This window comes from Canis lupus, chromosome 10 (assembly GCF_011100685.1).
Source record: "Canis lupus familiaris isolate Mischka breed German Shepherd chromosome 10, alternate assembly UU_Cfam_GSD_1.0, whole genome shotgun sequence".
Taxonomy (NCBI): Eukaryota; Metazoa; Chordata; class Mammalia; order Carnivora; family Canidae; genus Canis; species Canis lupus.
The window spans coordinates 64,325,085-64,352,471 of NC_049231.1; the positions used below are offsets into that span (position 1 = coordinate 64,325,085).

Sequence of the window (27,387 nt, forward strand, 5' to 3'; positions counted from 1 at the left end):
TGTATTTACTTTGTGAAAATCTGTTGAGTCACATTTATGATTTATGTGCTCTTCTGTATGTATGTTATACCAGAATAAAAAATTTAAAAAAATTTCAAATTGTTCAGATTATTATCATTTAACTTTTCCTTTGGCAACTCTTGCTTTTAGTTATATTGATGGCTTGCATCAAAGAACACTCTTGAAAGCCAAAAACTTAATTATTTTCTGCTTTCAGAAAAGTATGAGAAAGCAGATTTGGACTAAATTGAAGGAATTTGAGAGAAAATTAGCTTTCCCCAGAATAATGTGGGCTGTATGGAAGAACCAGACATGGCATCTGGGTGGCTCAGTCTGTTAAGCGTCTGCCTTCAGCTCAGGTCATGATTTCAGGGTCCTACGATCAAGTTCTTCATTGGGCTCCCTGCTTAGCAGGGAGTCTGCTTCTCCATCTACCCTTGTCCCCTGCTTGTGATCTCTCACTTTCTCATGCTCTTTCTCTCAAAGAAATAAAATCTTTAATTTTTTTTAAATAACTAGACAGAAACTACAATGAACAAATTAGAGATTCTTTCCTAATTCCTTTTCTAATTTTGAGTGGGAGTTACCCCAGTTTCCAAAATAAAAGTGGAGTAGAACATTCATCTGAATGTTCACCTCTTGATAGGTACTATTGTTACTGAATGGTATCTTTGTCAAGGGAGAGTAATCAAGGTCAAAGGGTAAAGCCTGAAAGAAAGGCTGAAAAGTGGGGAGGATCGGGGTTTCAATGAAGAAAGATATTTGCTAGAAATGAAGTAGGGCTCAAAAAGGGTCCTTGGCTAGGAAGTATCAGCTGGCTACAGTAATCTAATCAAACCACTCACAGCACATGGAAAGCATTCTGGTGAAAAGTGGAGTTTTTCTTCATTTTCGGGAAATTTTGTGATAATTTTTCACAATCCTTTTTACCCTTAGTAACTTTAAATAGCGTTAAGATGCAAAACCCCCATCATTAGAAGCTGACAATTGCTCCTTTTGGTGCAAACAGCATTATAAAAACAAAGAGGATCAATCATTGGGGAGACTTGTTATAATAATTTGAAGTAAACTTACAAGGTATAAATCTTCTTTGTTTATTAGGAGTTCCACAGAGAAATGAATTCTTTTACAATTCTGAAGATCCTTTGCCTAATCCAGGAATAGTAAAAGCCAGAAAGAATGGGAATTGGGATGTCCAGAGATCAGTAATACCAGATTTAGTCACATCAGACAAACTTAAGTTTAGGAAATGGAAGCTCATGTTGATATTACAGTAGTTTAAAAACTACATTTTTAAATATAAAATTTTGAATGAACCTGTAGATTAAATTTAGGTTTCTGATTGGTCTTCTTTGGAAGACTATGCTGTAAAATGACTAGTAGCTTCTAAATGAGAACAAATTACCCATAAAACCTAAAATCCCATGTGAAATACTTTTTTTTCCATGTGAAATACTTTGATATATGACAGAATTCTTTTGAGATATGACATGTTTATGTGTATAAGTAATTATAAAAGTTCCTGTGTTGGCTAATATTAATAAGAGCACTTATGATAATAAACTCTTCCTCAAAAATCTTATGAAAAGAACGGTGTCCTTTTAACTTTTTCCTAAATGGTGATTAATCAGTGGTTATTAATTTTTATATCACCAAAATTCCCACTTATATATGCATATTGTATTATTTACCAACCGTAATTCTTTTTTAAAAGTCACTTTCTTTACAAAGAAAGTAATTCAAATTAACCAGCCATGTCCTACAAACATAAATATAAATGATACTGAGTAAGTATTGATTGAAACAAAAAGTAGTTAAAGAAAACAGCATTAATTCTTACCAACTCCAGAGGTTATTGATTCCGCATCAATATCACAAGCTCTTTTTCTTGCCACTTCAGCTAGTGCCAATTCACCCTTATCTAGTGCAAAGTAATGGATGTCCTTTGGAAATAAAGCAAAATAAAAGATTAATCCAAATGAATCTTGGTCATAGTTACAAAGATTTTGAACAAAAGAGCTTACTGTTCAGATTACAAATCAGACATGACTGAGGAGTATTTTTTTTGTTTTAATTCTCTTAGTTTTCTTTACCAATATAAGAAAATTTTCTTGAATAGTAGATTATGACTATACGCAATAGCATTATTTAAATAAGTTATTTTAATTCCTAAGGGAAAAATGCAAGTTTTTAAACTAAATGTCTGACATAGTTTTGTCAGGGAAAAAAAACTCTATTGCTATGTTCTTTGGTGAGATTTTAATATCTGAGAGGACTTCAAAATTCAATTGTATATTATATTATGATAAACATTTTATAAGAAATACTACTGCACAAATTTGACATTTGTGTGTCTGACATATGCTACTTTGTTAACATTATTAATATTACTATGATCTTGAACTCATACAGTCAAAAGATAATCAGTGCTAACTACATGTCAGGCACTGTTCAGGAATGTAGAGATCAGTTGTGATTCCATGTCTCAAGAAGCTGTGAGCCCAGATGAGGAGACAGACCATTGTGAACAATGGTTAATTATATAATGTATGATAGGTTTTATAACAGATACTTGCACAAATATTTGCTGTGCAGGTAAAGAGAAGGAACTGATCCTTGATCTGAATCTTGAAGGACAAATAAAAGTTATGCTAGGAGGGAAAATAGAGAAAAAGTAACATAATTGGTATCTGGTGCATATATGTATAGATTTAAAAAACACAGCTCTGTTAGGTAATGGCATATCTTTAAATACAGAGGAGTCTTGGATGTGTGGGAGAAAGCAATATAAAATAATACTAAAGTAGGTATAGCCACTAAAAAGGATTTTGAACTATTTTTGGTGTGAAAAAGATTGCTGGAATATTGTTAATAAAAATGGAAAAAGAAGGGGCACTTGGGTTGCTCAGGTATTTAAGTGTCTGACTCTTAATTTCAGCACAAGTCATCTCAGGATCATGAGATCGAGCCCCACATTAAGGTCCCTGCTCAGTGGGGAGTCTGCTTGAGATTCTCTTTCCTTATCCTTCTTTCTCTAGAATAAATACATCTTTTTAAAAAATGGAAAAAGAATACAGCCAGTTTACCATGAAGAAATATAAATGCCCTATACTCATGAAAGATAATTCACTTTGTTAATATTCAAATAAATGCAAATTGAAAAAGACATAATTTCAAATTGTTTGTTTTTAAAAATTCAGAATATTTATTGGTTGCAGAGACTTCCAGGGAAGATGGCAGAGTAGGAGGTTCATAAGCTTAACTCATCCCATGGATTCAACTAGGTAACACCTACATCAGTGTAAATAACCCAGAAAATGACCCAAAGACTGACAGATCAAACTCTCTACAGGTAAATACAGAGAAGAAGCCACATCAAAGAGGGAAGGAAAGGTGGAGATGCTGTCAGGAGCCAAATGGACCCACAGAACTCTCCCCTGGAGGGATACTGCAGATGTGGAGAGGAGAGAGCAACAGACCCCATATCAGGCATACCAGGCATCCTAGGCACGGGAGACACATGGGGAAGACAAATCCTCATAACACTTGGCTTTGAAAACCAGAAGGACCTAACTTCACAAGTTCTTAAAAATCAGTGGGATGTAACACCTGGAACTTTAAAAATCAGTGGCCTCAGTTCTGGAAGAGCTGGGAGGACAACAGGAAACAGACTTTCTGCCCTTAATCTTTTTTACTATAAACAGTCCCACTGAGTTATGACATATAAGCAGCAGTTTGAAAAATGCCTGGGGAATAAGGGGAATAAGATTTATTTACTAATCTCAGAGCATGTGCTGGAGGGGCAGGGATCTTTGGGAGGCTTCTCCAAGAACAAAATAGCTTCTGGGCAACATTTCACTCCCTTGCCCTCCAGCCTAAATACATGGATACCTGCAGGAACCAGCACAGCACCAACATGTTTCACTTAGCTTACTAACAGTGCACCCTGCCCTGTTGCGCTTCTGCCAATCTGCATCCCTAACCCCACCAGTCTTGGCAAGTTTTCCCAGGTGGCTGCAGGTTTTCTCCCTCAGCAGACTAGTGAAGACCATGCTGGCACCACATGCCTCACCCCTACATTCTACTGTAGACTTTCCCCCTCTAGTATGTCCGTGGCAGGAGCTCATCCAAAGCGGTGCCACAAGACTGGCAGTGTGCAAGGAGCCCTGACAAGGGTGAGCACCACTCCAAAGTGACTCCTACCCAAGGTAGAAGGTAAGATAACCCCCTACTCCAGCCCACCTGTGGCACCAGCAGTGGGCTGAAGGGAGACATCAACTCTAGCTATAGGCCCCACCCACCAGCAAAAGCTCAAGGGCCAACACAGGGGCCAACTTTGCAGTTTTGTGCTACTGCATCTCTGGTAAATGCCTGGTTTGACTCAACTTAGGCCCACCATGGCCCCAGAATGGCCCATTTTCAAAACAGTGACCAAATTCTGCACACAAAAGGCAAAGAGAGCCATTGTAGATGACAAAGCTAAAGGCAAATGCAGCTCAGCCATACAGAACTGCACAAGCAACCCATATAGGAGACATACCTGAAGCGCTGAGTTCTGTGAACTTGGAACATTGCACTGCAAGGCACTCTTCTTCATAGGCCACTACTTTTCTTTTTTCTTTTAAGATTTATTTATTTATTTGAAAGAGAGCACATAGGGTGCAGAGGGGCAGAAAGAGAGGGAGAAAGAGATTCCCAAACAGACTCCCTGCTGAGCACAAAGCCCCGCTCAATCTCACAACCCTGAGATCACAACCTGAGCTGAAACCAAGAGTAGATGCTTAACCAAATGAGCCACCCAGGCTCCCCTAAGGCCACTACTTTTAAGAGCAAGAGATATGGCAGACTTCCCTAAAATAAAAAAGGACACAGAGTTACACAAAATGAGGAGACAGAGGACTATGTCCCAAATGAAAGAACAAGACAAAATCACAGCTAGACAGCTAAATGAAATGGAGATAAGTAATATACCTGATAGAGAATTTTAAGTAATGGCCATAAAGATACTAGACTTGAGGAAAAAGTAGAGGAACTCAGTGATACCCTCAAGAAAGGGACAGAAAACATAAAAAAGAGCTAATCAGAGATGACAAAAAATACACTAGATGCAATAAATAGCAGACTAGAGGAAGTGGAAGAACAAATCAGGGACTTGCAGGAGAGAGTAATGGAAAACAATCAAGCTAACTGGACAGAGAAAAAAAAATAAAAATGAAAACAGATTAAGGGAACTCAGCAATACCATCAAGCATAACATTTACATTATAGGGACCCCAGAGGAGAAGAGAGAGAAAAGGGGTTGAAATTCTATTTCAAGAAATCATAGCTGGAAACTCCTCAAATCTGTGGAAGGAAACAGAAATGCAGAACCAGGAGGTAAAGAGATGCCCCAAAAATTAACCCAAAGAAGTCTACACCAAGACATAGTAATTAAAATGGCAAAAAGCCAGCAAAAGGGGAATTTTAAAAGCAGCAAGAGAAAAGAAAACAGTTACATACAAGGGAAATCCTATAAGACTATCAGCAGATTCTGCAGCAGATATTTGTAGGCTAGAAAAGAGTGGCATGATATATTCAAAGGACTGAAAGAAAAAACCTGCAGCCAAGAATACTCTATCCAGCATAGAAATCACTTATAATAGAAAGAGAGAGAGCATTTCCCAAACAAAAGTTAAAGGAATTCATCACCACTAAACCAGCCCTATAAGCAATGTTAAAGGGGGCTCTGAGCAGAAAGGGAAGATCACAGGCAAGAGAAAGAAAAGAAGCAAAAAGGCACTAAAATTAAATATACCTGTAAAAATCACTCAGGCACTAAAATTAAATATACCTGTAAAAATCACACCTGTAAAAATTTGAACAGACCAATTACCTTTTATTCACAGAATAAAAGGATATAAAGTAGGCCACCATATACATAAAACAGGGCTGGGAAAGGAGTAAAAATTTAGTGCTAAAAGAATGGTTTCAAATTTAAGTGACCATCACCTAAACATAGACTGGTAATATACAGAAGATGTTATATATAAACCTAATGGTCACCACAAATAAAAAATTGGTAATATACAAAAAATAAAGAGAAAGGAATCCAAGTATATCACAAAGAAAGGCAGCAAATCATGAGAGAACAGAGCAAGAGAACAAAGGAACAGAGAACTACAAAGACAACCATAAAACAAGTAATACAATGGCAATAAGTACATACCTGTCAATAGTTACTTTGAATGTAAATGGACAGAATACTCCAATCAAAAGACAGGGTGAAAAAAAATAAACAAAAGACAGGGTGAAGGAATGGAAAAGAAAAATAAGGCCCATTTATATGCTGCCCAAAAGGGACCCATTTTAGACCTAAAGACACATGCAGACTGAAAGTACAATAAAGATGGAAAAACACTTCTACAAAAGGATGTGAAAAGAAAGGCATGGTAGGAAAACGTATGCTGGAAAAAATAGGCTTTAAATCAAAGACTAATAAAGGAAAAAGGACACTATATAACGATAAAGGAAACAATCCAAAAAAGAAGGTATAATAATTGTAAATATTTACACATCTAACTGCAGCACCCAAATACATAAAGCAGCTAATAACAAACATAAAGGAAATAGTCAATAGTGATAAATAATGGTAGGGTACTTTAGCACCCAACTTACATCAATGGATAAATCATCCACACAGAAAATCAAAGAAACAGTGGCTTTAAATAATACACTGGATCAAATGGATCTAACCAGATGGATCTAGACCAGATCTATTCAGAACATTTCATCCTAGAATAGCAGAATACACACTTGTTTCAAATGCACATGGATTACCGTCCAGAATGGATCACAAGTGAGGCCCCGAAACAAGTTTCAACAAATTCAAAAAGATTAAAGTTATACTATGCATTTTTTCTGACCACAGTGTTAGCACACCAGAAATCAAACACAAGAAAAAATCTGTAGAGAACACAAATACATGGAGGTTAAATAACATGCTATCAAACAATGAATAGGTCAATCAGAATATCAAAGAGGAAATAAAAAGTTACATGGAGACAAATGAAAATGAAAACACAATGGTCTAAAGTCTTTGAGATGAAGCAAAAGCTATTCTAAGAGGGCAGTTTATAGCAATACAGGCCTCACTCAAGATGCAAGAAAATCTTAAATAAATAACCTAACCTTACATCTAATAGAACTAGAAAAAGAAGAACAAACAAAACTCCAAACCAGCCGAAGGAAGAAAATAATAGATTCGAGCAGAAATAAATGAAATAGAAACAAAAAAGAAGAAGAAAGAAGAAAGAAGAAGAAGAAAAGGATAACCAGGTCAATGAAATCAGGACCCGGTTCTTTGAAAAGATCAACAAAATTGATAACTTTTACCCAGACTCATTAAAAAAGAGAGGTGGGGGGGTCTCAAATAAATAAAACCATAAGTGAAAGAGGAGAAATAACAACCAATACCAAAGAAACAGAATTATAAGAAAACATTATGAAAAATTATATGCCAACAAATTGGGCAATCTAGAAGAAATAGGTAAGTTCCTAAAAACATATAATCTTCCCAAACTCACTCAGGAACAAACAGAAAATTTGAACAGACCAATTACCAGCAATGAAAATAGAATCCATAATCAAAAAACTCTGCAAACAAAAAAATCCAGGACCAGACAGCTTCACAGGTGAATTCTACCAAACATTTTAAGAAGAGTTGTATATATTCTCTCAAACTATTCCAAAAAGAGAAGTGGAAGGAAAGCTTCTAGATTCACTTATGAGACTCCCACTACCCTGTTACCAAAGTCCGATAAAGACACTACAAAAAAGGGAATTACAGGCCAATATCTCTGGTGAACACAGATGGAAAAATACTTAACAAAACGTCACCAAACCAAATCTAACTATACATTAAAAAAGTCATTCACCTTGGTCAAGTGGAATTCATTTTTTGGATGCAACATTGGTTCAATATTTGCAAATAAATCAACGTGATACGACACACCAAAAGAAAGGATAAAAACCACGTGATTATTAGATACAGAAAAGGCATTTGACAAAGTATAACATCCATTCATGATAAAAACCTCAACAAAGTAGGTTTAGGGTGAACATACCTCAACATAATAAGGCCATATATAAAAAAACCATAGTTAACATCATATTCAATGGTGAAAAACTGAGAGCTTTTCTGCTAAGATCAAGAATTAGACAAGGATGTCCAGTGTCTCTACTTTTGTTCAACATAGTACTGGAAGTCCTAACCACAGCAATCAGACAAGAAAAAGGAATAAAAGGCATCTAAATTGGTAAGGAAGAAGTAAAACTTGGACAATTTGCAGATGACATGATACTATATACAGAAAACCCTAAATACTCTACAAAATAAACTATGAGAAATAATAAATGAATCTGGCAAAGTCACAGGATACAAAACCAATATAAAGAAATATGATGCATTTCTCTTTACTAATAATGTAGTAGAAGGAGAAATTAAGAAAAATACTCCATTTGCAACTGCAGCCCAAAGCTGAATACCTAGGAATAGATTTAGCCAAAGAGGTAAATGACCTGTATTCTAAAACATTAATGAAAGAAACTGAAGATGACACAAACAAATGGGAAGGTATTTTATGCTCATGGAGTAGAAGAGTCAGTATTGTTAAAATGTCTATATTACCCCCCCCCACACACACACAAAGCCATCTACAGATTTATTGCAATACTTTTCAAAATACCAACAGCATCTTTCACAGAACTAGAATAAATAATCCTAAAATAAGTATGGAACCACAAAAGACTCTGAATAGCTAAAGCAATCTTGAAAAAGAAGAACAAAACTGGAGGTATCACAATTCCAGATTTCATCAAAACTGTCTGTAGGAATCAAAACAATATGGTACTGGTACAACAACATAGATCCATGGAACAGAATGGAGCACCCAGAAATAAACCCATGTTTATAGGATCAGTTAATCTTCAACAAAGGAGGCAAAGAATATGCAATTGGAAAAAGACAGTCTCTTTAACAAATAGTATTGGGAAAACTAGACAGCAACCTGAAACAGAAGGAAACTGGACCACTTTCTCATACTATATATAAAAATAAATTCAAAATGTATTAAAGACCTGAATGTGAGACTAGAAACCATAAAAATCCTAGAAGAGACAACAGGCAGTAATTTCTCTGGTAGCTGCAGCAACAGTTTTCTAGGTATGTCTCCTGAGGCAAGGAAAACAAAAGCAAATATAAACCATAGGGACTACATCAAAATGAAAAGCTTCTGCACAGCAAAGGAAACAATCAACAAAACTAAAAGACAACCTACTGAATGGGAGAAGATATTTGCAAATCATATATCTGATAATAGGTTAGTATTCAAATATATAAAGATCTTACACAACTCAACACCAAAACCTACAAATAATCCAATTTAAAACAGGGTAGACGACATGAACATGCAGTTTTCCAAAGGAGACATACAGATGGCCCACAAACACATGAAAAGATGCTCAACACCACTCATCATCAGGGAAATGAAAACCACAATCACCTCACATCTGTCAGAATGTCTAAACATGTGTTGGTGAAGATGTGGAGAAAAAGGAATCCTCTTACACTATTGGTGGGAATACAATCCAGTTCAGCAACTGTGGAAAAACAGTATGGAGGTTCCTCAAAAATTTAAAAATACAACTACCCTATAATCCAGCAATCCCAATACTGGGCATTTACCCAAAGAATGCAAAAACAAATTCAAAGGGATACACGCACCTCTATCTTTATTGCGGCATCATTTACAATAGCTAAGGTACAGAAGGAGCCCACGTATCCATCGACTGATGAATGGATACAGAAAATATATACACATACACAACAGAATAATATTCAGCCATAAAAAATAATGAAATCTTGCCATTTGCAATGACATGGATGGAGCATAAGGGTAAGTGAAATAAGTCAGAGAAAGAGAAATATCTTATGATTTCACTCATGTGGGAATTTAAGAAACAAAACAAATGAACAAAGAAATAAAGAGACAAACCAAGAAACAGACTCATAACTACAGAAAACAAACTGATGGTTACTAGAGTGGAGGTGTATCGGAGGGTTCATGAAATAGGTGAAGGGGATTAAGAGTACACTTGTCATGATGTGCACCTGTAATGAACAGAATTGTTGAATCACTATATTGTGCATCTGAAACTGATATAACACTGTACGTTAACTGTACTAGAATTAAATTATTGAAAGGAATATTTACTGGTTACACAGTTTGGGAGAACTAGATACCTACATTTACTGGAATATAAGACTTTATAGAACAGGGGTCCGTTAAGTATGACCCATGGGGCAAATATAGCCTACCTTTTGTATAGTCCTCAAGTTAAAAATAGTTTTTACATTTTTAAGTGGTTGGAATTGTGCTCACCATTCTTATTTAACTAAGTGGCTTTGTAATTAGATTATGCTACAGACTTAAAAATATTTCAACCTAAAACTGCCAGGCAAAATAGTACTTATATTGTGATAAAGTAATTTCAATGATAACTATCATTTTTTGACTTGCAAGTAATGTCAGGCTGTTATACATTTCGTGAACTGTGAAGAAATAAAATGAGATCTCCATTCTACATAAATTCTTGCAGCAATATATTTTCTGATTTCAGTCCACAGTAGTGTTTTTCAACCTTGATGCAAGTGCAACAGAAATTTCCATATTCCAATCTGTTTATGCAACTCAGATATTTTAATTGAAAGTGATTAATCTGTAATAAAATGACAGTGATTAATCTGTAATAAAATCCCTACTTTGGAAAATCTTAAAGAAATGATGTGACAGGGATCCCTGGGTGGCGCAGCGGTTTAGCGCCTGCCTTTGGCCCAGGGCGCGATCCTGGAGACCCGGGATCGAATCCCACGTCGGGCTCCCAGTGCGTGGAGCTTGCTTCTCCCTCTGCCTATGTCTCTGCCTCTCTCTCTCTCTCTCTCTCTGTGTGTGACTATCATAAAAAAAAAAAAAAAGAAATGATGTGACAATGTATGTCCAAAGATTGGCAATGACCGCATTACTTGTAACAATGAAAAACTGGAAGCAATTTCACTGTACGTCCATTGAAATATTATTCAGTGAAGAAATCTGTAATAATATAAAAATATACCTTACTATATTCAATTAGTTAATTCTATTCAAGACTTTTACACCCATGTTCTTAAGAAAAGTCTATAACTTTACTTGGGCTCAACAGCTAATAAGGCCTGACTGCTATTAAGGTTATCCTAGCCTTATAAAATAAGGTAGGTGTGTTTTTTCTATTTTCTCTTCTCTGGCAAAATTAGTATGATTCTTCACTGAAAATAAACAAAAGATATACAATAAATTTATTTATTTTATTATTTTTTAAAAAGATTTTATTTATTCATGAGAGACACACACACAGAAAGGCAGAGACACAGGCAGAGGAAGAAGCAGGCTCCATGCAGGGAGCCCGAAGTGGGACTCGATTCCAGGTCTCCAGGATCACGCCCTAGGCTGAGGGCAGTGCTAAATCGCTGAGCCAACCGGGCTGCCCAATATACAATAAATTTATGAAGAAATTACCAACCATTATTGACCAACATAAATAAACACCTGTTTAAAATATAGGTACACCTGCTTATGGCTGAAAAGACTGTATATGATAAAGATCAATTCTGACCACAAATCTGTAAAGACCAGTGGAATTATAATTAAAATCACCTCAGAGGTTTCCATGGAATTTAACAAGTTGATTTAAGAATTCTTATGTTGGGATGCCTGGGTGGCTCAGCGGTTGACCATCCGCCTTCGGCCCAGGGCGTGATCCCGGGATCCTGGGATCAAGTCCCACATCAGGCTCCCTGCAGGGAGCCTGCTTCTCCCTCTGCCTGTGTGTCTCTCAGGAATAAGTAAATAAAACTTAAAAAAAAAAAAAGAGTATCAAAGACATACCCTAAATTAAGGCTATATATAGCACTGTTATACAGACATATAAACCAAAGAGAAAGAATCATCCCCATACAAATACGGTTTTCTTTGTGGGTTACTAACTCTAGTACATTATGTTTAGCAGTGATGTAAGTGTTAGCTGTAAGATGTGTGGCTCACAAATTATTTCTGGAACATTTTCTCTGTCTTACTCTCTCATTTTTCCTTAATTCTATGATTTCTCTTTATTTTTTTGTTATAAAGAATTGGGAGTCATTAATTTGAAGAGAGTAAGCCTCAGCAGTTCTTAAGTTGTTATTACATCTGTACCATAAAGGTTTTCGCTCCTTAATCTGTTTAGAAACAGTCTATTTACTTGTTGATACCCTTGTGAGCCTCCTTGCTATTCATATATCTGAATGTGGTCTTTACCAAAGTGTAGTAGAAAATATATCCCTTTAACTCCATGCTCCTCAGTTTGACATAGTTATGAACCTTTAGGGTGTGATGCAAGACTCTTTAGGGTCTAATGTACAACATATCTATATCACTTGCCAATTGACTATCCTCTAGCTTCACTCATTTTTTAACTTTTGGATAGTTTTAGTGTTGGCATTTAATTTAAATGTTAGATAAGTGTTCACGTATCTCTGGGAAATGGTCATATTCTAAATGTCAAGAAAATAAAAGCCTCTTGGCTTTATATTTCATTTTCATGTCTTGTACCTGACTAGGTACATACTAGTACATACATGAATAAAGGATGTGGATCAAGCGGGTTGAGACTAACTCAGGCTAATGTACTGTTAAACCACCTATTAAGGCATTTCAGGAGGGCACCTCCAGGACTGCCATGTCCTTCTGCTCACCCTGAGTTCAATTTCAATCACTATTAATAAATAGTAATCAATAATTACTATTCATAATTATGGAATATTTATGTGCCAGATGCAGAGGTGAATTTACCACAAAATTAATGAAACTTAAGTTTCACTGCCTCTCATTTGTACATAGCCTTTCCAGTACCAAATTTTGTATTTGAAATTTTAAACTCTTTTCTTAAGAAGTACTCCTCAAACCGTACAGGCTTCAAGCTCTATAAAACATGGATCCGCCCCTGATACACAGCCATCAAAGTTCTCACAGTAGGTGGACTCTGTTACCACATGCTGTTTACAATCATGTGTCTTGGAGGCACAAGGCACAAGGAGACATTACAAGTTATATAGTCTTTTTTTTTTTTTTTGGTGATCTCTTTTTGGAAATTTATTGTATAAGATGAAAATGACATATAACAAGTCTAAATGGACACCATGGATGGCAACAGATTTGAAAAGTGTCATATTGATAAATCCCAAACGTTACTGCCACCCAACTAGGGTTACCTCATTGGTTGATGGTTTTATTATTAAAGTGTCACTATCCTGGAAGCAAGGTTTCAGAAAAATGCTCAGAAGAATAAACTACTTAGTTTTTGTCATTCTCAGTAACAATTTTATAATTTACCATTTGCCAAATTGACTTAGATTAGTATCATCATTTAGCACTATTAAGTGTAATTGGCTTTCACTGCACAAAAGATGACAAACACTGATAGTCTTTGGCCATGATCCAGGTTTAAATATTTACACATATCTTGTCTGTGTCATCTAAGATCAAAAATAAAGAACTTCCTGTTACTGGGTTCTTACTATCTTTCACAAATGACTTTTGAATGTACTACTGGAATGAATGTGCAAATTTACAACAAGATATTTAAAACTAAAATCTTGAATAGACTTTCATCTTTATTTTTTTTAAAGATTTTATTTGTTTATTCATGAGAGACACACAGAGAGAGAAGCAGAGACTTAGGCAGAGGGAGAAGCAGATTCCTTGCAGGGAGCCCAATGTGGGACTCGATCCCAGAACCCTGGGATCACGCCCTGAGCCGAAGACAGATGCTCAACCACTGAGGTATCCAGGCGTCCTCTGTTATTTATTTCTATTATCTATTACAATAACATTTCAGGGATGCCTGGGTGGCTCAGTGGTTGAGCATTTGCTTTTGGCTCAGGTCATGATCTCCAGATCCTGGGATCGAGTCTCGTTCGGGCTCCCTGCATAGAGCCTGCTTCTCCCTTTGTCTGTGTCTCTGCCCCTCTCTCTCTCTGTGTGTCTCTCCTGAATAAATAAAATCTTTTAAAACAAAAAAACCAAAAAACCAATAACACTTCAAACCAGACAAATCAGATCAGTAAGTTTTAAGAATCAGGAATAAAATACCATTTGTGATAATGTGTTAGTACTTTGAAGTTCTTTATTTGCAAATGTGAGGAAAATTAACTTTTAAGATAAGGAAACATACTAAATAATGTATCAAATAATTATATGGAAAAATATTTCAGTAATCAGCTCATATATATATATATAAATCATCTTTCTTATGTAAATCATCTTTTTTATATAAATGAGAACAATGAATAAATCATCTTTCTTATATAAATCAGAACAATAATCATTTTAAATGTGAAACTATGTGGAAATAATTTTTATATATATATATATTTACCAAATGAATTTAATTCCAGGGCACATATTTTTATTTTAGGAAAAGTTACTGGAAATTGTCTGTTTTTGAGGTTTTCATAGAACTCATAAATAAAACCTACTGCTTCCTTTCAGGAGTTAATATTTTTGACTTGTATGAATTTTCTTTGGGGCTACTGGACTATTTGAATTCATTTTTTTAGAATGTTATTTTTAGAGATTTATATTTCTGTAGAAAATTATTCGTATTTTCATGTTTATTGTACTAATGCATATACAGGCATACTTTGTATTATTGCATTTCACTTTATTGCACATCATAAATACTCCTTTTTTTTTTAACTGAACGTTTTTTGGTAACCCTGAATCAAGCAAGTTTATTGGCACCATTTTTCCCACACTATTGACTCACTTTGGATCACTGTCATAGGTCAGTAATTCTCACAGTATTTTAAGCTTTCCATTATTACTGAATTTGTTATAGTGACCTCTGATCAGTGATCTTTGATGTTACTATTGATTGTTTTGGGGCACCATGAATTACACCCAAATCAGATAGTGAACTTAACTGATAATTGTGTGTGTTCTGATTGCTCCACTTACGGCACGTTTTTTGGTCTCTTTCCATCTCCTTGGGCTCCCTATTCCCTGAGATACAAAAATATTGAAATTGGGCCAATTAATAATCCTAACAATGACCTCTAAGAGGTTCAAGTAAAAGGAAGAGCTTTCACTTCGAATCAAAGGCTAGAAATGATTAAACTAAGTGAGGAAGGCACATCAAAAGCTAGGACAAAACAAAACAAAACAAAACAAAAAAACCAAAAAAAAAAAAAAAAAAGCTAGGACAGGCTGAAAACTAGGTTTCTGCACTAAAAAGTCAAGTTATAAATGCAAAGGGAAAGTTCTTAAAGGAAAAGAAAAGTGGTACTTCAGTGAACCCGTGAATGACAAGAAAGCAAAACAGCCTTATGCTGATGTAAACAAACTTTAAGTGTCTACATAGATTAAACCAGCCAGAGCTTCCCTTAAGCCAAAGCCTAATCCAGAGCAAGGCCCTAACTCTCTTCAATTCTGTGAAGGCTCAGAGAGGTCAATAAGCTGCAGAAGAAAAGTTTGAAGCTAGCAGAGTTGGTTCATGAGGTTTAAGAAGCCATCTTCATAAAATAAAAGTTCAAGATGAAGCAGCAAGTTACCCAGAAGATCTAGCTAAGATCATTAATGGAGGTGGCTATCCTAAACAACCAATTTTCAATATAGATGAAACAGCCTTCTGTTATTGGCAGATGCCATCCAGGACTTTCAGAGCTAGAGAGAAGTCAGTGCCCAGCTTCAAAGCTTCAAAGGACAGGCTGACCATCTTGTTAGGGGCTAATGCAACTGGTGACTTTAAGGTAAGCCAGTGCTCATTTGCCATTCTGAAAATCCTAGGCCCTTAAGAATCATGGTAAATCTACTTGCCTCTGCTCTAGGAATGGAACAACACAGCCTGCATGTAAGCACCTTTCTTTACAACACGGTTTACTCAATATTTTAAGCTTGCTTTTGAGGGCTACTGTTCTGCAAAAAGTTTCCCTTCAAAATATTACTACTCATTGATGATGCACCTGGTTACCCAAGAGCTCTGGTGGAGATATACAATGAGACTCATGTTGCTTTCATGCCTGCTAACACAGCAGCCATTGTGTAGGCCATGGAACAAGGAGCAATTTCATCTTTCAAGTTTTCTTATTATTAAATACATTTCCGGCTATAGCTGCCATATACAGTGATTCCTCTAATGGATCTAGGCTAAGTAAGCTGAAAACCTTCTGGAATACATTCACCATTCTAGATGCCATTAAGAACATTCATGATTTGTGGAAAGAGGTCAAAATCCCAACAAGAATAGGACTCTGAAGATGCTGATATCAACTCTCATGGATGGCTTTGAAATTCAAGATTTCAGTAGGGGAAGTAACTGCATCTTTGGTGCAAATAACATAAGGACTAGAACCAGAAGTGGAGCCTGAAGATGTGACTGAATTGCTGCAATCTCATGATAAAACTTGAACCAATGAAAAACTGCTGTTTATGGATGAGCAAAGAAAGTTTCTTGAGATGAACTCTACTGTGGGAAGATGCTGTGAAAACAATTTAGGGGGACCTGCGTGGCTCAGTGGTTGAGCATCTGCCTTCAGCTTAAGACATGATCCCAGGGTCCTGGGATCGAGTCCTGCTTTGGGCTCCCTGTGAGAGCCTGCTTCTCCCTCTGCCTATGTCCCTGCCTCTTCTTTTTGTGTCTCTCATGGATAAATAAATAAAATCCTTTTTTTAAAAGAAAATTGTTTAAATACAATGAAAGATTTAGAATATTACCTAAACTTAGTCAAGAGAGCAGTAGCAAGGTAGGAGAGGATTAACTCTAATTTTGAAAGAAGTTCTACTGTGGGTAAAATGTTATCAAACAGCATTACATGCTACAGAGAAATTGTTTGTGAAAGGAAGAGCCCACTGATGCAGCAAACTGTACTGTTGTCTTCTTTTAAGAAACAGCCACAGCCACCCTAACTTTCAGCAACCACTACCAGATGCCATCAACATCACGGCAAGACCCGCCACCAGCAAAAAGATTACAACTCACTGAAAGCTCAGATGATGGTTAGCAGTTTTTAGCCATAAAATATTTTTAAATTAAGGTATGTGTATTAATTTTTTAGATATCATGCTATTGTATACTTAATAGACTACAATAAGGTATAATCCTAAGTTCTAAATACACTGGGAAACCAAAAAATTCACCTGACTCACAATATTGTAGTGGTCTGGATCTGAACCTGTATTATCTCCAAGATAATTATAATTATCATAATTTTAAAAAGTCTTCTGATCTTTCTGTAAACTACTATGGAGTTATCTCCAGGATATGTGGAATTAAGAAAAAAACCAAGTGGCCAAACAATGTGTTTAGTGTGCTACTAAAACAGGGTTGAGTTTTAGTTATATATATCTAACTAAACATATATGCATATTTAGTTATATAAATATTTTCCATAAAAAGATGGATAAACTGTAATGAAAGCCTAAAGAGAAAGGAAAGGAACAATACGAAGAAAAGAGAGACTTAAATTAGACTTCATTGAATGTACCATTTTTAAAGATCTGATTTCAAACCACTTTCATATAATGATAAAAGTTTTAAAGTATTCCTCAAACATCACAATCAAAATTAAATTAATGAATTATTACATCAATTTGGTGGCATAACTACATAATGAAGTATTTTCAAGTCAGTTTAAAATACAGACACTTTACCTCCTGTGGCATATCTCTAAAACAAAAGGAACTACAATGAAATCTTAGAATATTTTCATTATTATACTAGTAAGAATAATATTTGTAGAAATCTTCTAAACTATTTTCTTTAAATGTATAACAGAGGCCAGTGAAGTACAGCCTGTCAAAAAAAATTTAATGAAAATAGCCATACTCAGTCTCACCAGAGGAAGATGGTGGAGTAGTAAGGGACTGGAATTCATCTAGATTGCTGTCAAATTATTCTGAATACCTAAGAACTCAATCGAAGATCTAAGAAAAGAATTGATGCAATTCTACAAGTAGAAAAGCAACCACTTTTTGCAAGATAGGAGGTGCAGAGAAATAAATATGAGGTGATATACAGGAAGATATGCCTCAGAGAGACAGCCTTTGTAAGTCGGCTACTGGAAAGTGATACAGCAGTGGAGCACAAAATTGGATCTTTGAGAAATCTGCTCCAGTGGGGAATGTCCCTGCCTGAAAGGTGCTCAGGTGCCTAAGCAAGGCAGAACCATAGGTGGGGCAGTGTGGTCTCAGGATCCCAGGGGTCACAGAAAGAACAGGGGTGACTAAGTGTGGCAGAGTTCTCAAGTGTCAGAGCAGGGAAGCCAGCTGCAAACAATGAGCCCAGGAGAGGGCTTTCAGGGTAGTGTTGCCATAAACCTCAAACTGCAGCACAATCTGGTGACCAGTGTCTGAGAAGGGGCCCACCAAGAGGCAGAATGGTGGGGAGACTCCCCTCCCTGCCCTGGAAGGAGCTGCGCAAGTGTGCACCTCAGGAGACTGTAAAGTTTGGAGACCCAAAGTGGGGTCATGTGTTTGAGATAAAAATGCTCTGTCACAGGCTGGGTGAACGGAGTGCAGATGGAAACCAGGGAGCCAAGAGTGATTTGGCTGCTTTTCTGGGAGGGCTCTGGGAAGGGAGGGGGCAACTTTTCAGCTGCAGGGCTGGAGACTGGGGCACAGCCATTTTCATCCTCTAAAGCCAAGTAGAAAGCCTTCAGCAAACAAAAGCCACAGAGAGCAATCTGAAGCTGCTTACACTGGGCCTGGCCGCCTGGCAAGGGGGGTTCAATTCTGCCAGGAGAGAGACGCTCGAGAATCAGTGGAACAGGACGCTCCACCAGAAGATAAGCAGGAACATCCTGCTAATACCAAGTTTACTGATCACACAGAACTGCAAAACTCTAGGACTAAGGGAAAATAGTATACAGAATTCATGTTTTTTTCTTATGATTCTTTAGTTCTTCAATTTAAATTTTTTCTCCTTTTTCCTTTTCAACTAGGTTTCTTATTTTATCAACTCTTTTTAAAAGTCTTTTTAAATTTTCATTTTTACACATATAATATATATATACATGTATATATATATATATACATACATATATGTGTATATGTTTATTCTTCATTGTTGGCTTCCTTTCATTATATTCAATTTTATTTTTGTTTATATATGATTTTCTTTCTTTACAATTTTGGGATCTAGTTTCTTGTGGCAAACACACCAAAATACCCAGGACCTAGTGTATTATTCTGTTCTACCTATTTGATTATATTCTATATTCTTTTTCTTTTTTGGTTTCTAAATGCTTCAGATTTGTTTAGTGTATATTTTGCTAGGGTTGTGGTTGATATTTTTATATTTTGTTTCTTTGTTCACCTATTCCTCTCTACAAAATGACAAGATAGGAAAACTAACCCCGGAAAAAAGAAAAGAGACAATACTAACCACCAGAGACTTAGTCAGTAAGAAAATAAGTAAGATGTTGGAGCAATAATTCAGAATAACAATTATAAGGATACTAGCTGGGCTTGAAGAAGGCATAGAAGGCCCTAGAGAATCCCTTTCTGGAGAAATAAAAGAACTAAAATCTAATCAAGTGAAATAAAAAAGGGTATTACTGAGATGCAATTAAAAAAATGGAGGCTTTAACTGCTGGGATAAATGAGGTGAAAGAGAATCAGTAATACAAAAGGTAAAATGATGGAGAATAAAGAAAATGAGAGAGAAATAAACAACTGCTGGATGACAAGGGAAGGATTCGAGATATCAGCAATACCATAAAGTGAAATGATATTAGAATAATTGGGGTCCCAAAGGAAGAGGAAGGAGAGAGAGAGAGAGAGAGGCACAAACTGAATTTGAGCAAATTATAGCTGAGAACTACTTCCCTAATCTGGGTAAGGAAACAGGCATTCAAGTCCTGGAGGCACAGAGAGCCTGTGCCTCAAAATCAATAAAAGTAAGCCAACACCTTGACATATAATATTGAAACTTGCAAATTTCAGAGACAAAGAAAATCCTGAAAGCAGCTCAGGACAAGAGGTCCTTAACCTACAGAGGTAGAAACATAAGGCTGGCAGTAGACCTATCCACAGAGACTTGGCAGGCTAGAAAGGACTGGCATGATATATTCTGGGTGCTGAGAAAAATAATGCAGTCAAGAGTACTGTATCCAATAGGGCTGTCATTCAAAATAGAAGGAGAGATAAAGAGCTTCCAAGGACAAACAGAAACGAAAAGAATTTGTAATAACTAATCCAGCCCTGCAAGAAATATTAAAGAGGATTCTTTAAGTGAAGAGAGAGCCCAAAAGTAACATAGATCAGAAAGTAACAGAAACAGTGATTTGACTGCCAATATAATGGCACTAAATTCCTATCTTTCAAATGTTATTTTGAATGTATATGGGCTAAATGCTCCAATCAAAAGACACAAGGTATCATAATGGATAAAAAAGCAAGACCCACTGATATGCTGTCTTCAATTTTAGACCCAAAGACACCGCCAGATTCAAAGTGACGGGGTGGAGAACCATTTAACATGCTAATGGATATCAAAAGAAAGCAATCCTTATATCATACAAATTATATTTTAAACCAAAGACTGTAATAAGAGATGAAGAAGGTCACTATATTATAATTAAAAGGTCTATCCAATAAGATCTAACAATTGTAAATATTTGTGCCTCTAACACAGGAGCAGCCAGTTGTATAAACCAATTAATAACAAAATTAAAGAAACACATTGCTAATAATACAATAATAGTAGGGGACTTTAGCACCCCACTCATAGCAACGAACAGATCATCTAAGCAGAAGATCAAGGAAACAAGGGCTTTGAATGACACACTGCACCTGATGGAACTTCACAGATATACTCAGAGCATTTCATCCTAAAGCAACAGAATACTTATTCTTCTTGATTGCACATGGAACACTGTCCAGAATAGATCACATACTGGGTCACAAATCAGGTACCAAATACCTGGTACCAAAATACTGGAATTATTCTATTTTTCAGACCACAATGCTTTAAAATTTGAACTCAATCAGAACAGGAAATTTGGAAGGAAAACAAATGTACAGAGTTAAAGACCATCCTATTAAACAATGAATGTGCCAACCGGGAACTTAAAGAAGAATTTTAAAAATTCGTGGAAACAAATAAAAATGAAAACACAACTCTTCAAAACCTTTGGGATGCAGCAAAGCAGTCCTAAGAGGAAAGTACATAAATACAAGCCTTTCTCAAAAAACAAGAAAAGTCTCAAATATACAACCTAACCTTTACTGACAGGAGCAGGAGAAAGAACAGCAAATAAAGCCTAAACCCAGCAGGAGAAGAGAATTAATTAAGAGAAGAGCAGAAATTAATGAAATAGAAACCAAAAGAATAGCAGAACAGATCAATGAAACTAGGAGCAGATTCTTTGAAATAATTAATAAGATCAATAAACCTCTAGTCAGACTTACCAAAAAGAAAAGAAAAAGGACCCAAATTGATTAAACTCATGAGTGAAAGAGAAGACATCACAACCAACATCAAAGAAAAACAAACAATTGTAAGAACATATTATGAGCAACTATATGCCAACAAATTAGGCAATCTGGAAGAAATAGATGCATTCCTGTAAACATGTAATATAAGCTACCAAAACTGAAACAGGAAGAAATAGAAACCCCAAGCAGATCCATAAACAGCATGGAAATTGAAGCAGAATCAAAAAATTTCCCAACAAACAAGAGTCCAGGGCTGGATGGTTTCCCAGGGGAATTCTACCAAACATTTAAGGAAGAATTAATACTTATTCTTCTGAGGCTGTTTCAAAAACATAGAAATAGAAGGAAAACTTCTACACTCTTTCATGAGGCCAGCATTACCTTGATACCAAAGCAAAGATCCCACCGAAAAGAATTAGAGACTAATATCTCTGATGAACACAGATGCAAAAATTCTCACCAAGATACTAGCCAATAGGACCCAGCAGTACATTAAAAGCGTTATTCACCACAATCAAGTGGGATTTATTCTTGAGCAGCAAGTGGTTCAACATCTACAAAACAATGAGTCACACATAAGAACACTATGTTAATAAAAGAAAGGACAAGAACCATGTGATCCTCTCCATAGATGTAGAAAAAGCATTTCACAAAGTACAGCATCTTTTCTTGAAAGGAAGGAAATCTCTTCACAGTGTACAGATAGAGGGAACATACTTCCATATCATAAAAGCCATATATGAAGAGCGCACAGTGAATTTCATTCTCAGTAGGGAAAAACCAAGAGTTATCCCCCTAAGGTCAGGAACATGACAGAGATACCCACTTTTACCACTGTTGTTCAGCACAGTACTGGAAGTTTTAGCCTTAGCAATCAAACAACAGTATATAAAATCAATACGCAGAAATCAGTTGCATTTCTTCTATACACTAACAATGAAGAAAATGAAATTAAGGACTTGATCCCATTTACAAGCACACCCAAAACCATAAATATTTAGGGATAAGCCTAACTAAAGAAGTAAAGAATCTGTACTCAGAAAAATATAGAATATTCATGAAGGAAATTGAGGAAGACACAAAGAAATAAAAAACGTTCCATTCTCATGGATTAGAAGAACAAATATTGTTACAATGTCTCTGCTTCCCAAAACAATCTATACGTTCAAAATACAATCAACATTTTTCACAAGAGCTGGAATAAATAATCTTAAAATTTGTATGGAATCAGAAGAGACACTGAATAGCCAAAAGAATGTTGAAAAAGAAAACTAAAGCTGGTGGCATCAGAATTCTGGACTTCATGCTCTATTACAAAGCTGTAATCATCAAGAAGTATGGTATTGGCACAAAAATAGACACACTGATTAATGGAACGGAACAAAGAATCCAGAAATGGACCCTCAACTCTAAGGTCAACTAATCTTCAATAAAGGAGGAAACGATATCCAATGGAAAAAAGTCTCTTCAACAAATGGTGTTGGGGAAACTGAAGAGCCACATGCAGAAGAATGAATCTGGACCATTTCCTCATACCATATGCAAAAATAGTCTCAAAATGGATGAAAGGCCTAAATGTAAGACAAGAATCCATCAAAATCATAGAATACAGGCAGAAACCTCTTTGACCTCAGCCAGTAACTTTTGGTTGGACATGTCTCCCAAGACAAGGGAAACAAAGGCAAAAATGAAATATTGGGACTTCATCCAGATAAAAAGCTTTTGCACAACAAAGGAAACAGTCGACAAGACCAAAAAAACAACCTACAGAATGGGAGAAGACATTTGCAAATGTTTTATCAGCTAATGAGTTAGTATCCATAATCTATAAAGAACTTATCAAACTCAACACCCAAAGAACAAATAATCCAGCAAGGATACAAACAGACATTTTTCCAAGATGACATACAGATGGTTAACAGAATAATGGAAGAAATGCTCAACATCACTCAACATCAGGGAACTACAAATCAAAACCACAATGAGATACCACCTCACACCAGTGAGAATGAGGAACAGTAATAAGATAGGAAACAACAAATGTTGGTGAGGATGTGGAAAAAGGGGAACCCTCTTACACTGCTGGTATAAGAGGATGCAAACTGGTAGAGCCACTCTGGAAAACTGTATGGCAATTCTTCAAAAAGTTAAAAATAGACCTACCTTATCACCCAACAATTGCAGTACTGGGTATTTACCCCAAAGATACAAATGTAGTGATCCAAAGGGGCACCTGCATCCCAATGTGTATAGCAGCAATGTCCACAGTAACCAAAATATGTGAAGAGCCCAGATGTCCATCAATAGATGAATGGATAAAGAAGATATGGTATGTGTACACACACACACACACACACACACACACACACACACAATGGAACACTACTCAGTCATCAAAAATAATGAAATATTGCCATTTTCAATGATGTGGATGGAACTAAGGGTATTATGCTAAGTGAAATATGTCAATCAGAGAAAGACAATTATCATATGATTTTATTCATATGTGGAATCTAACAAACAAAATAGAAGAGCATAGAGGAAGGGAGAGAAAAATAAAACAAGATGAAATCACAGGGAGACAAACCATAAGAGACTCTAAATCAGGAAACAAACTGAGGGTTACTGGAAGGGAGTTGGGTGGGGGGATGGGGTAACTAGGTGATGGGCATTAAGAAGGGCACATGATGTAATGAGCATGGGTGTTATATACAACTGATGAATCACTGAACTCTACTTCTGAAATTAAAAATACAATATATGTTAATTAATGAAATGTAAATGAAATAAATTTAAAAAATAAAAATAAAATTCTCACCAGAGGTTTATTAGAGGGGGGAAAAAGCCATGCTCATTGTTTACATATTGCCTATGTCTGCTTTTAAGCTACAATGGCATAGTTGAACAATAACAGAGATTATGTGACCTGCAAAGGCTAAAATATTTACAATTTAGCCCTTTGTAAAAGAAAAATTTGACTACTTTTTTTCTGGCTCTCTCCTCTAGAAAACAATGACAAAGTCAGTAGCAACAAGCTTGCTAGGACCCAGTCTGTACTCTAATAACCATTTGAAACTAAAAGATACCAAAACTACTTGGAGATATCATTGATACCAGACTATGGCACCTTATGATACAAGAAGGTAAGGAAGATATCCATGCTACTGGGATCATCTTCATAGTACTCAGAAATCAACTTAAAGGGATTTCCATGACTAATGATGACCAATAATATTGCCACCTATACAGTCTTTAAAGGAATAAAACAAAGTCCATCACTTAGCAACAAAATTCATGAACTCCAGCTTCCAATGATGATATACTAGATATGAGATGTAGTACGAAAATGTGACCCTAACAAGGAGAAATACTGGTCACTTGAATCACACCTAGAAATGGGAGAAATATTGGAATTAACAGAAAAGAACTAAAACTGATATATACACACACACACATTTATTTATACATACATATATATACACATAAAGATTTAAGGGAAAACAGAAACATAATAAAAGAATCAGATGATATTAAAAAGAACCAAAGCAGATTGGTGGATTCCTGGGGTTGGGCAGGAGGTTGACTACAAAGAACTCCCTGGGGTGATGGAAATGTTCTTTACATAGATGTTCTATAAAACTTCTATATGGTGTTGATTATGTGACTATATATATTTGTCCAAACTAATCAAATTGCAAATTTAAAATTGGTGAATATGGCTGTATATAAATTGTTCAATAGTATAAATTTAAAAGCAGCATTTTCAAAGGACTGAAGCATATACAATATTTTTAAGTTAATGTATTAATAATAATGTACTAAAAAATAGAATTGGTAGCCCTTAGAGAATGCTAGGGAGACGATTTACTATTTTGAAATGTGGAAAACACAGATAAAGAATCCAGCACTTGCCTTTTCTTTCCTACAAGAAATGTACCTCAGAATAACTGAATAGCAGGGAGGAAAATGAAAGATTTTAATAATTGCAGCTAACAAATGAAGAAGGACCAATAGAATATCACCGCTTTGCAGCACTAATGAAATAGCAGATGTAATGGCAGTGACCGAAGCTATATAGGCAGAAAGCTTCAGAAGAACTTTATAATGACTGGATTAGATCGATAAACCCTGAATCCACCAATCAACCTTAATATTACAAAAAAAAAAAAAAAAGAAGACCTAACATTGTCAGTTGATACAGAGTATGTATGAAGCATCTTTGTCCAAAATACAAAATAAACAGATAGTAATTTTCTTTTTTCTTTGTTTTTATGTTAAGCACTCCAAAGATAATGAAACTGGTACAATTCAAAATATGAGAAACCCTGCTTAGTTTATTCAAAAACGAAATTGCAAAACACATGAGGTACCTCACAAAAGTGAGGTAGCTAGAGTTCATATTAAAATAAACATCTGAGACACACCAACCAAATGTAATGTTGGACCCTGTTTGTGTCCTGAGATCCAAATACCATTTTAGATGTTTAAACACTTCAGGAGATAAGCCAATTTCCTTTCTCTGTAGTTTTGTCCTTCCAATTCTAATTTTGTTTTTGTTTTCTTCTTCTGTGCATCTTGATCCTGTTTTCCAAACTAGTATCATACAAGTCTTTTCTAGAAAATGGCTTTCATTTTTGTAAGAATTTCTACTTTTTAAATTTTCATTTAATATCTCCTTTTATCTTCTTTAATTTCATTTTTCTACATTCCTTGGATTTATTTGCCTTTCCTTACCCTTTTAGATGAAAGCACATATGATTTATTTCAAAAAGTTTTAAAATTAATGGATTTAAGGCTATAAATTTCTTTTGAGTATTAATGCTTGGCTGCAAGCCAAGATTTGATATATAGTATTTTTATTGTCATTCATTTTAAAAGTTTATATTTTCCACCTTTAGCCCAAGAGTTATTAAGAAGCATGCTGTTAACACCCAAAGCCACCAGAAGGAAGGATATAATAAAGATTAGAGAAGAATTAAATGAAATAGAGACTAAAAAACAATAGAACTGATTAATGAAACTAGCTGCTGGTTCTTTGAAAAGGTAAGCAAAACTGATAATCCAGACTCACCAAGAAAAAGAGGACTCAAAATCAGAAATGGAGAAGTAACAATCAACACTACAGAAATACAAAGGATTATAAAAGAATATTATGAAAAATCATGTACCAACAAATTAAAAAACCTAGGGAAAAAATGGATAAATTGCTAGTAACATATAATCCCCAAAACTGAAACAGGATGAAATGGAAAATTTGAACAGACCAATTACTAGCAATTGAATCAATAATCAAAAACTCTCAACAAACAAAAGTCCAGGACCAGATGATTTCACAAGTGAATTTTACCAAACATTTAAACATTCTTCTCAAACTATTCCAAACCTGCCCCCTGCCCCCCGAAAAACAAAACAAAACAGAAGAGGGAGGAAAGCTTCCAAATTCATTTTGGTCTTGTTTTAAAGATTTTATTTATTTATTCATGAGAGACACAGAGAGAGAGAGAGGCAGAGACACAGGCAGAGGGAGAAGCAGGCTCCATGCAGGGAGCCCAATGTGGGCCTTGATCCTGGGCCTTCAGGATCAGGCCCTGGGCTGAAACGGCACTAAACCACTGAGCCACCTGGGCTGCCCTTCCAAATTTGTTTTGTGAGGCCAGCATTACCCCAATACCAAGCCAGAAAAAAGGCACTACAAAACAAAGGAAACTACAAACCAGTATTTCTGATGAATCTAGATGTAAAAATCCTCAACAAAATAGCACCAAACCAAATCCAACAATACATTTAAAAAAAAATCATTCACCATGATCAAGTGGGATTTATTCCTGGGCTGCAAGGGTGGTTC

At 35.7% G+C, this 27,387-nt stretch overlaps 1 protein-coding gene across 15 annotated transcripts in view; it reads right to left on the bottom strand.

Moving 5' to 3' along the window:
• WDPCP (WD repeat containing planar cell polarity effector) overlaps positions 1-27,387 on the bottom strand; it is a 424,783-nt gene that overhangs the window by 139,884 nt on the left and 257,512 nt on the right. For 14 of the 15 annotated variants that reach the window (XM_038551410.1, XM_038551407.1, XM_038551409.1 and 11 more), the window contains one exon: positions 1,841-1,943. In XM_038551410.1, coding sequence (XP_038407338.1) covers positions 1,841-1,943 — 103 coding nt within the window. Of the gene's footprint in view, positions 1-1,074; positions 1,150-1,840; positions 1,944-27,387 lie in introns of all 15 variants that reach the window. The other variant, XR_005366139.1, reaches the window with a different exon arrangement.